Source organism: Bos javanicus, chromosome X, assembly GCF_032452875.1.
Source record: "Bos javanicus breed banteng chromosome X, ARS-OSU_banteng_1.0, whole genome shotgun sequence".
Classification (NCBI taxonomy): Eukaryota; Metazoa; Chordata; class Mammalia; order Artiodactyla; family Bovidae; genus Bos; species Bos javanicus.
The window spans coordinates 141,856,115-141,867,733 of record NC_083897.1 but is presented as its reverse complement, the minus strand read 5'-3'; the positions used below and the strand labels follow the sequence as shown (position 1 = coordinate 141,867,733).

Below are 11,619 nucleotides of genomic sequence, written 5' to 3'. Positions count from 1 at the left end.
ACAGCTTGCAGAGACACCTAACAAAGGAAACAGACAAATGGCCATCACCCCAGTTTATTCATTGAGGAAATGGAAAATACTCCTGAAACTGCATAGACTAACGCACTCATGACAATCTCTGACATAAAAACAGCTGACCATACCGAGTCCTGCCAAGGATGGAGCAACGGAAATTCTCATCTCCTGTTGGCAGGGATCGAAAATCAGAGGCACGGAGATCCAGCAGTCCAGACATGGAGATCCCCTAAGTCTCTACCCAGGAGATAAGATGGCTCACTTCCTTACTAAATCATGTCTATGAACACGTATCCATCAACACTGGAATGGATAAAAGCGGGATATATCCTGATGGTACTATGTAGGGGCAATGGGGAAGGAGTCTACAAAAATATCGCTAAGTCGCTTCAGTCGTGTCTGACTCTGTACGACCCCACAGATGGCAGCCCACCAGGCTCCCCCGTCCCTGGGATTCTCTAGGCAAGAAGACTGGAGTGGGTTGCCATTTCCTTCTCCAATGCATGAAACTGAAAAGTGAAAGTGAAGTCACTTAGTCATGCCCGACTCTTATCGACCCCATGGACTGCAGCCTACCAGGCTCCTCCGTCCATGGGATTTTCCAGGCAAGAGTACTGGAGTGGGGTGCCATTGCCTTCTCGGACAAAAATACATAGATGTTTATTCAAACGAATCTGCTGAGGGAAAGAAGTCCGTAACACACACACAAGGAGTGGAATAAGAGCTATAAAGTACAAAATAAATAATAACATACAAAGATTATTTTAAAAGTAAGGATTGGAAAACATAGGAAATAAAAAAGCCAATATTTTATAGCTCCAAAGTTAGAAATAAAATTATGAATACCTATATGCTACACCTGTAACAGAAAATATTGGACATCAACTATACTGCAATTTCAATATTAAAAAAAAATATGAACCCCTCTCATGAATTCCCTGATAACTGATTCCTGGTAGAGATACCACATATTTATCTTCTTAAACCAAAGGTGCGTCATTCATTTTAGAAAATAAGCTTAAACAGACCTCTTCAACGTGAAAGGAATAACACAGGGTTGTATAAGAAGCACAGAATGCCAAAATGCTCAGCTGCCAACCAGGATGTCCAAAGATTACATTTAGGTCACCGTCATCCTGTGATTAACCACTGTTTGATCGATAGGTATTCCGCCAAGAGACGTATCCTATAAAAAGTGGAACCAATTCACGTTCTCTCCAACAACTGGGGCGCCCTCCGCTTGTCTAGAAGGAACAACACAAGACTCACAAGATGAAGATTCTGTTCCTGAGTCTTGTCCTTCTCGTGGTTTGTGCCGCCCAGGAAACTCCAGCTGAGATAGACCCCTCAAAGGTACCCCGAATGAGCTGATCTGCTAGAAGGTCTTGCTTGTTTGATTGTGTGTGTGTGTGCATGTGTGTGTGTGAGGCTGTGTGTGCATGTGACAGAGATTATATTTGTGTATATGTATGACCAGATTTGGAGAAGGCAATGGCACCCCACTCCAGTACTCTCTCGAGGAAAATCCCATGGACGGAGGAGCCTGGTGGGCTGCAGTCCATGGGGTCGCTAAGAGTCGGACAGGACTGAGCGACTTCACTTTCACTTTTCACTTGCAGGCATCAGAGAAGGAAATGGCAACCCACTCCAGTATTCTTGCCTAGAGAATCCCAGGGATGGGGGAGCCTGGTGGGCTGCCATCTCTGGGGTCACACAGAGTCAGACACAACTGAAGCGACACAGCAGCAGCAGCATAACCAGATTATATACCTTCTGTGGTCGACATATCTACACAAACGTAATATTGCCGTCTGTTTATCTCTTCTTGGCTATTTTTCATTTATCTTATTCATTTGTAGGTAAAACAAACAAAACCCCTAACAAGCTAACATTCAGAAAGATATTAACTGTCACAGTCTTTACTGGCATGGTTTTAGCTATTTCAAAAAAGCTCTGAATTGTCTGCAAAAATTTCTGAATTCTATGCTTTGTGCTCCAATAGGAAAGACGATTTCATGTCGTGTTACTCACCAAGGTAGGGGGTGGAACTCCTCTTTGCTTTAATAAGATTCAATTTGCTTCTCCTCTGTGGCAAGTGCAGAAGCATAGACAGTGCCGTGTATTGGTGAGTAACCAGAAAAGAGATTGACTGACGTTTACAAGGAACTTCCTTCTTAGGTTGTAGGAGAGTGGCGCACCATTTATGCAGCTGCAGATAACAAGGAGAAGATTGTGGAAGGGGGCCCACTGAGGTGTTATAATCGCCACATTGAATGTATTAACAACTGCGAACAGCTCTCCCTTTCATTTTATATCAAGTAAGCACAATCTTCCTCGACTGAAAGCAAGGAGTCTGTTGACTTCGGGCATGGGGTCTGGTCTCCACGTACAGTGAGAGGTGTGAGTCACGGCTGTGAAGTTGGGTGTGCAAACTCTATTCCCAGGAGGGTGTCCTCAAGCCCTGGCGACTGAATGGTGGGAAGGAATTGTCTTGCCTGTTGTGTTTTTCAGATTTGATGGCACATGCCAGTTTTTCTCAGGAGTGCTACAGAGACAGGAAGGAGGTGTTTACTTCATAGAATGTGAGTACTCCAGCTCCTCTGATGGGTGGTCTTCCCCAAACCATGGAACGTGTTCAGATGGATAGTATGTGCTTCACCCAAAACAACTAATATCTCTATGGGCGGACTATTTCCTCTACTCGTTACCAATGCAACCTTGGAAAAGCCATTTAATTTTTCAGCAATCCATTCTGTGCCACAACACCAGGATGAGGTCCAAGGTTGGAATGTGGCCACTGATGGTCTCTGAGAAAAAGCCCCAGAACACTGACTCCTCATATTCCTCGGGCATGGAGAAGTCCAATTACCTACTTAGGCTAATAACAACTCTTTCACAATTTTTTCTTCTACTTGACCTACGTGATTCAATTTCTTTTGAGTAAAGAAATTCTTTAAATATTAAAAGTTTTTCATTAGCAAGTTGAGTAAGTAGAACATGATTAACTTAAAGTCCAAAATTGGAAACAATTAAAATAACAGCCAAAATTTCAAACTGATTTTTTTTACATAATTTGAAAGGGACTTTAGCATAGACTTCTATCTCTATAGCTTAAAATAAGGAGAAATAATTCTCATATATGAATATCAATACATAATTTGAAAGAGGCACTAACGTAGATTTCTGTCTCCATAGTTGAAAATGACAGGAAATAATTCTCAAATATTAATATCAGTACTGTAATATTCTATTCAGTGATCAAATGTCTGTATGTTTAATTTTCATGGGGAAAAAATGTATAACAGAGCACTCTAATCTTGGTCTTATGCATTTATTTTAATTTCAACTGTGGACACAGAGCCACAGGATCTAATCCGAAACCATTTCATATTATATATGCCCAGCATTTTGCAATAAACTAATTTGTACCTTTTTTATTTCCTCTCGTACTAGGAAATAACTCTGGATGATGTACTGACATTTATTTTAATATCATTCATTTAAATTTTTGAATTCCTTTCTAACCATGATTGTAGTTGCAAACTGGGTTACAAAATTCTTGAAAATTTAACAGTCAGCTCTTGTGAGCTCCTATGAGATGGCTGAGGTTTAACACCTATTAGAGTTGCAATAAACAACTTGTTATCATTCACAGACTGCGCAGTCTAGAAGACTGGAAGTCTTCATTTTCAGGAGAAGGGGCTGTGGAGAAAGCTTTCCTAGTTCACTAACTGTCTTAACTCATTCTAACAACGCGTCACTAGAAATCTCAGTGAGATACAGTTCACCATCCAAGGGAAGACTGACAATATCATGTGAAGAATAAGTCAGGCTCAAATGAAAAGAAAAGAAGTTAATCATGTTGAGGTTTGATGTTTTGTTTTGTTTTTTTCCTCTGCCACAGTCGAGGGGAAAATTTATTTGCAAATCATTCATGTAACAGACAACATACTGGTATTTTATTATGAAAATGACGATGGAGAAAAGATCACAAAAGTAACTGAAGGTTCCGGTACGTACTATAGCTTACCCAAAGCAAAGTAGATGTTTTCATACGATCAGTATTTTTACAGAAAGGAGACAGGTACACACGTAACTTATATTAGGGCTTGACTGGTGGCTCAGATGGGAAAGAAATCACCTGCAGTGTGGGAGACCTGGGTTTGATCCCTGGGTTGGGAAGATCCCCTGGAGGAGTGAATAGAAATGCACTCCGGTATTCTTGCCTGGAGAATCCCACGGACAGGGGAGCCTGGTGGTCTATACTCCATGGGGTCACAAAGAGTCGGACAGGACTGAGAAACTAAGCACAGCACCTTATATGAAGCACCGTGGAACAGATCTGTGTTCACACGGAGAATTCAGACTTCATGTGACGTGAGTCGGGGATATAGAAATTCTGTCTGCTGGAAAAATGAGGAAATGTTATCCACTGGGGATTCTATGTGATGGCTCTTTTAAAAATGAGATACACTTATCCCAGAGATCCAAGGAAATATTTCAGGATGCTCCACGAGTTCCTTGCCAGGTATCACACAAATACAGTCTCTGGGTCCTGACACCCAAGTGAACCAAGGTTTAAATCTGAGTTTAGAAAACTCACAGGTCCCGGGGCCGTGACTGCATTCATCTCCACGACAAATGCTTTCTCCTTTGTCACAATCATAAAAGTATTGCCTAGAGTTCTGCAAATACCACTGGGTCACACTGCCGACTGTACAGGCACTGTGGTCTGGAATGTCAATCATCCTGCCGTCCGGCCAATCCCTTGGGTTCCCTGCCACATCTCTTTATCCCCTCTGATATTATATCCTCATCGGGGATGGGTGGGTGTCGTGTCTGGTCTTTGAGGATGAGAAAGCATGAGTTTTCTTCCTCAGTAGCATGTGTGATGTCGTTACCCAATGTGGGTTCCTGCTGCCCACCCTTCAAAAGGCAACTAAGAGGCCAGCTTCTTAGAAAGAAAAGTCTGCTTTCGTTCGGATGCAGACAACTGGTGGGAGTGTGGACTTCTGTCCAAAGGCTGACTGCCCCACCCCACAACTGCCAAACAGGGGGACAAGAGCTTTTATAGACAGTGGGAGGGGGCTCCCTGCAAAAACAGAAGTCAGCTCCAACAGTCATTTTTAAATCGGTCATCAGTGGTCTGACCAGCATCATCGTGATTATTTTAGGCACAGTTAATCAACAGTTCCAGGGTCTCTGTATTCCCATCTCCTTGAAATCAATTCTCAGAATCATGGCAGCTTATGTCACGGCTACAGTCTGGTCATCCTGTAGTTAACTTGTCCACCGAGTGCGGTTTCAGTGTCTATAAGACAGCGTACAGGATATGACCCAGAACAGTATTTATTGCCCTTGGGGAGGAACTACAGGTCCTTGTCTATGCTTTATGACTACATTATTATTATTTCATGTCCTTTGACAGTTTTCCTTTGCTGTATGACATTTGTAATTCTCTGATAAACTTACAACTTTGACTAAAATCTTTCACAGACAAAAGGCAGGCAGGAAATATCAGGTATGGGGCATTGCACATAAGGTCCTCCACCATCTCAGTGGGGTCAGTGTGCTTTTGAAAATTCCAAATCATTCCCTGCCCATTCATTCCATTGCTGCTGCTAAGTCGCGTCAGCCGTGTCCGACTCTGTGTGACCCCATAGACGGCAGCCCAACAGGCTCCTCTGTCCCTGGGATTCTCCAGTCAAGAATACTGGAGTGGGTTGCCATTTCCCTCTCCATTTCATGAGGGTTTGTGAAAACCCCAGGGATGGAATTCTAGGATGTAGACAAAGTGGACAGGAAGCATTAGAGTCTGAGAGTTGAGTCTCAGACTTGCCATGACCTTCTCCGAAGTACCTTGAAAACCTGCTTCTCCCTAGGGTATGCTTAAGCTCACAGCTGAATGATGTGTAGCTCACTGAGTAGTTGCAAGAACTGGAGCGTGGTAGCATGTTAATTATGTGGACTCTACCCCCATGGACCCATGTGAAGACCTGTGTGCACACTCGGGCACGTGTGTAGAAAAATACCTGAAGAGCAGGGCTTAGGTGATGGTGGAGGGCAGCGGTGCTGGTGAGACTTACCCATCACTACAGGGAGCAGCCAGGTGACTCTCTACAACCCATAAAAGATTCTAATGCACACCTCTTCTGCCCTATTTGCTATGAAATCCAGCCAAAGGAACCAGTTTCACTCCAGAAGAATTTCAGAAGTATCAGCAGCTGAACAATGAGAGGGGGATTCCAAATGAAAATATAGAAAACATCATCGAAACAGGTAAAGCCCCGGACGGTGACAGGTATCCGAAATGAAAACACATCACTGGGACATTCAATTCAAAATTCCCATTGGCACAGATATCCTTGTAAAAAGCTATTATGAAATAATCCTTGGAAACAAAGGCATGTCAATGGTCACTGTCCCCCTTATTCATTCTCTTCCACAGACGACTGTCCTCCATAAGAACAGACAACATCAGTTGGGTGAGTAGAAACATACCTCATACAACACTGAGCTTTGTCTCAGTAGGTTTCCTCTTTGGGGCAGGCGGGGGGTTTTCACTGTTTTAAGAATGGGATACATACACGATGGAATATTACTCGGCCATGAAAAAGAATGAAATAATGCCATATGCAGCCACATGGACGGACCTAGAGGTGATCTTACTAGGTGAAGTAAGTCAGAAAGAGAAAGGCAAATATCATTTGCCATCACTTCCATGTGGAACCTTAAAATATGATGCAAAGGAACCATTCATAAAACAGAAACACAGACAAAATTAACGGTCACCAAAAGGGAAGCAGGCAAGGGGTAAATCAGGAGTGTGAGATGAGCAGATCCACAGTAAAATATATAAAATCAACGACAAAGACATAGCAGATAACACAGAGAACTATACGCAATGTCTTGTAATAACTTTCAGAAGAAGACTCTAAAAGGTATACATTGACATACATATATGTATAACTGAGGCTTTGGAGGTGACTCAGTGGTCAAGAATCTGCCTGCCAAGGCAGGAGACACAGGAGACGTGGGTTCTATCCATGAGTTAGAAAGATCCCTTGGAAAATGGTAACCCACTCTAGAATTCTTGCCTGGAAAATCCAATGGACAGAGGAGTCTGGAAAGCTATAGACCATAGGACATAAAGAGCGGGACATGACTCAGCGACTAACCGACAACAAATGTACAGATAAATCACTTTGCTGTACAGCTGGAAGTAGCCCACTGTTGCAAATCTAGGACGTTTCAATAAAAACTAACTTACAATAAGAATAGCATAACAAAAAGTCCAGCTTGCCAGACAGCAAAGGCTCTGGCTTCGATAAGGGTTTGGATTTAAATGTCCAAACACAACACTGGTCTAGACTCCATGGTGAGATGCTCTGAGGACAGAGGAGGAGGCTGTGTGAAGCCCCGAGCTGTGAGATACGATGACCCCCGGTGAATCCCACTGCGAATGAAGGACCGTGCAGCCGCAACACATCTGTGATGATGAAGGAGGCTACAGAAGATGTAAGCCTCACAGGTGACACAGTATATAGTCTCCTACGTCTCAGACCTCTGAGTATGTAAGCTAGTGACTCTCAGCATTTGAGCTGACGCAGGACTGCTCACCACTAATTTCACCAGGTGGTAATCCTATGCAAGCCCACAGGGACAACACAGAAGGACTTCTGTGAAAAGGGTCTTGTAGGATAGTCCCACACGGCCACACACACAGAAGGACTTCTGTGAAAGCTGCAGGGAAATTTCTCCACTGGGTCCACCATCCACTGCTTCTCTTTGCTCTTTCATGCTATGAGCAACATCATGTTAATCCTAATCAGCTCAACAATGTGCTACTTGTTTTTCTTTTTTTCATGTTTCAAGCAGAAAACAAAGTTAAGAATATGAGCAGCGTCACAGCACCAGTGGGTCACAATCATCCGTATGAAGATAATAGACCTTTTCCTTGAAATTGCCATTTCTTCTCCAGCAGGAAGTCACGACCCATGACTTTCTTACTACGAATCTCCTGTGCTCTTGTTGATGCTACTGGATTCCTAAACTGATCAATAAACTGATTAATGCACATACGTGTCAGTGAGGGCATTTGCCATACCCCTAATGCACAAAGCATGTAAATCCAACCAGGTAGAAATCAAGGGTACAATGAAGCAGGTGATAACCCTGTTTAGGACACATGGTGTGAATCCTGAAACTGTCTTGGTGAGAAGAGAGAATAAACCACAGAGGGTAGTTTTACAGTTCTTTCCCTGGATTGCGATGGGAACAACATGCAATAATAATATACCGTGTCCACAAGTGAGCCTATTTAACAAAACAGAAACAGACTCTTGCAGACATAGAGATCAGACTTGTGGGCGCCATGAAGCAGGGAAGGGATGGCGTGGGACTTTGACATTAGCAGATGCAAACTTTAATATGCAGGATGAACAAACAATAAGGTCGTACTCCAGAGCACAGAGAACTATATCCAGTCTCCTGAAATAAACCACATTGGCAAAGAATATCAGAAAAAGAATGTCTGTATGAGTATAACTGAGTCACTAGTCTGTACAGTTCAGTTCAGTTGCTCACTCCTGTCTGACTCCTTGGGACCCCGTGGACTGCAGCACACCAGGCCTCCCTGTCCATCACCAACTCCCAGAGTTTACTCAAACTCATGTCCATTGAGTCAGTGATGCCATCCAACCATCTCATTCTCCATCGTCCCCTTCTCCTGCCTTCAATCTTCCCCAGCATCAGGGTCTTTTCCAATGAGTCAGTTCTTTGCATCACTTTTGACTTCAGCATCAGTCCTTCCAATGAACACTCAGGACTAATCTCCTTTAGAATGGACTGGTTGGATCTCCTTGCTGTCCAAGGGACTCTCAAGAGTCTTCTCCAACACCACAGTTCAAAAGCATCAATTCTTTGGCGCTCAGCTTTCTTCATAGTCCAACTCTCACATCCATACATGACCACTGGAAAAACCATAGCTTTGACTAGACAGACCTTTGTTGGCAAAGTAATGTCTCTGCTTTTGAATATGCTGTCTAGGTTGGTCATGACTTTTCTACCAAGGAGCAAGCATATTTTAATTTCATGGCTGCCATCACCATCTGCAGTGATTTTGGAGCCCAGAAAAATAAAGTCTGACACTGTTTCTACTTGTTTCCCCATCTATTTCCCATGAAGTGATGGGACCGGATGCCATGATCTTCGTTTTCTGAATGTTGACCTTTAAGCCAACTTTTTCACTCTCCTCTTTCACTTTCATCAAGAGGCTTTTTAGCTCCTCTTTACTTTCTGCCATAAGGGTGGTGTCATCTGCATATCTGAGGTGATTGATATTTCTCCCAGCAATCTTGATTCCAGCTTGTGTTTCTTCCAGTCCAGCATTTCTCATGACGTACTCTGCATATAAGTTAAATAAGCAGGGTGACAATGTACAGCCTTGACGTACTCCTTTTCCTATTTGGAACCAGTCTGTTGTTCCATGTCCAGTTCTAACTGTTGCTTCCTGACCTGCATACAGATTTCTCAAGAGGCTGGTCAGGTGGTCTGGTATTCCCATCTCTCAGAATTTTCCACAGTTTATTGTGATCCACACAGTCAAAGGCTTTGGCATAGTCAATAAAGCAGAAATAGATGTTTTTCTGGAACTCTCTTGCTTTTTTGATGATCCAGCAGATGTTGGCAATTTGATCTCTGGTTCTTCTGCCTTTTCTAGAACAAGCTTCAACATCTGTTCACGGTTCATGTACTGTTCAAGCCTGGCTTGGAGAATTTTGAGCATCACTTTGCTAGTGTGTGAGATGAGTGCAGTCGTGCGGTAGTTTGAGCATTCTCTGGCATTGCCTTTCTTAGGGATTGGAATGAAAACTGTCCTTTTCCAGTCCTATGGCCACTGCTGAGTTTTCCAAATTTGCTGGCATATTGAGTGCAGTACATTCACAGCATCATCTTTTAAGATTTGAAATAGCTCAACTGGGATTCCATCACCTCCACTAGCTCAGTCTTCCCCACTCAACACATGATCTCCTGGTAAACACCCCAGTCAGCCTAACCCTGAGTACAACCGATGCCTTGGGTCCCTTTACCAGGCCAGCCTCCCACTCCCACCCTTGGTGAGAAAGGGATGTGCTGTCAGGGATGCCGAGACAGAAGGAAAAGCTACGTTCATGGTTTATAGTGAGCGGGACACACAGAAGGACCCAGCCTTTCTGCATTCAGAGCCAGAGCCCTGGAGGGGGGTTCCGTGGGGTTGTTCCAAGCAGGCCTGGAAGGATCCAGAGTGTCTGCCTGTCATGCTCCTATGACTCAGTCATCAGCTGCGTGCTTCTCCATGACACACGTGGCTGGGTCCCCAAACAGATGCCTGGAGCGGGATGCCTGAACCCCACAGAACAAGCCACCATTTCTGAATGCGCACGGCTCATTCTTCAAGCCATCCCTGGGATTCCTTGGTGGCTCTGTGGTTAAGAATCCACCTGCTGACGACAATGATCCAAACTAGGTACTTGATGGAGGAAGCCAATCACTGTTCTTTCTTTAAAAATGTATTGTGAACGTCATTACTATTATTTGGCAACAACATAATCAGAATACTCCCATGACAAAAAAGTTACTAAATTTAAAGGACATTTGTAAAACTCTATCATGTAAATGAATAGATGTTGTCTATAAATACCAAGATTTTTTGCAAATAAACATTAGAACCCAGAAAGTGTGTTTGGAATAATGAGCAATATATCCATCAAACGTGTATCAGTCAGTTCAGTCACTCAGTTGTGTCTGCAGCACGCCAGGCCTCCCTGTCCATCACCAACACCCGGAGTTCACTCAGACTCACATCCATCAAGTCAGTGATGCCCTCCAGCCATCTCATCCTCTGGCGTCCCCTTCTCCTCCTGCCCCCAATCCCTCCCAGCATCAGAGTCTTTTCCAATGAGTCAACTCTTCGCATGAGGTGGCCAAAGTACTGGAGTTTCAGCTTTAACATCATTCCTTCCAAAGAAATCCCAGGGCTGATCTCCTTCAGAATGGACTGGTTGGATCTCCTTGCAGTCCAAGGGACTCTCAAGAGTCTTCTCCAACACCACAGTTCAAAAGCATCAATTCTTCGGCGCTCAGCCTTCTTCACAGTCCAACTCTCACATCCATACATGACCACAGGAAAAACCATAGCCTTGACTAAACGGACCTTTGTTGGCAAAGTAATGTCTCTGATTTTGAATATGCCGTCTAGGTTGGTCATAACTTTCCTTCCAAGGAGTAAGCGTCTTTTAATTTCATGGCTGCAGTTACCATCTGGGAGTACCAACCCCATGTCCAAGGAGCGGGGGCTGCATGGGCACAGGAAGGCCTAGAGGAGCTATCCCAGGCTGAAGGTCAAATGTGTATGCTGCTGCTGCTAAGTCGCTTCAATCGTGTCTAAATCTGTGCGACCCCATAGACGGCAGCCCGCCAGGCTCTGCCATCCCTGGGATTCTCCAGGCAAGAACACCGGAGTGGGTTGCCATTTCCTTCTCCAGTGCATGAAAGTGAAAGGTGAAAGTGAAGTCGCTCAGTCGTGTCCAACTCTTCGTGACCCCATGGACTGCAGCCTACCAG

At 43.9% G+C, this 11,619-nt stretch overlaps 1 protein-coding gene across 1 annotated transcript; it reads left to right on the top strand.

Moving 5' to 3' along the window:
- The first annotated feature begins 1,223 nt into the window (after positions 1 to 1,223).
- On the top strand, positions 1,224 to 6,500 carry LOC133242158 (allergen Bos d 2-like). Its single transcript, XM_061408223.1, has 6 exons — positions 1,224 to 1,368; positions 2,194 to 2,333; positions 2,527 to 2,597; positions 3,920 to 4,027; positions 6,193 to 6,294; positions 6,464 to 6,500. The coding sequence occupies exons 1-6, from the start codon at positions 1,288 to 1,290 to the stop codon at positions 6,478 to 6,480; spliced, it is 519 nt and encodes a 172-aa protein (XP_061264207.1). The 5' UTR covers positions 1,224 to 1,287; the 3' UTR covers positions 6,481 to 6,500.
- The last annotated feature ends 5,119 nt before the right edge of the window (positions 6,501 to 11,619 follow it).

What these genes read in the sequence shown, in the direction of transcription:
- LOC133242158 (XM_061408223.1), top strand. Translation starts at nt 1,288, where the DNA reads ATGAAGATTCTGTTCCTGAGTCTTGTCCTTCTCGTGGTTTGTGCCGCC. An exon ending in CTGAGATAGACCCCTCAAAG is followed by an intron (nt 1,369 to 2,193) that starts GTACCCCGAATG and finishes CTTCCTTCTTAG; the next exon opens with GTTGTAGGAGAGTGGCGCAC. An exon ending in AAAAGTAACTGAAGGTTCCG is followed by an intron (nt 4,028 to 6,192) that starts GTACGTACTATA and finishes TATGAAATCCAG; the next exon opens with CCAAAGGAACCAGTTTCACT.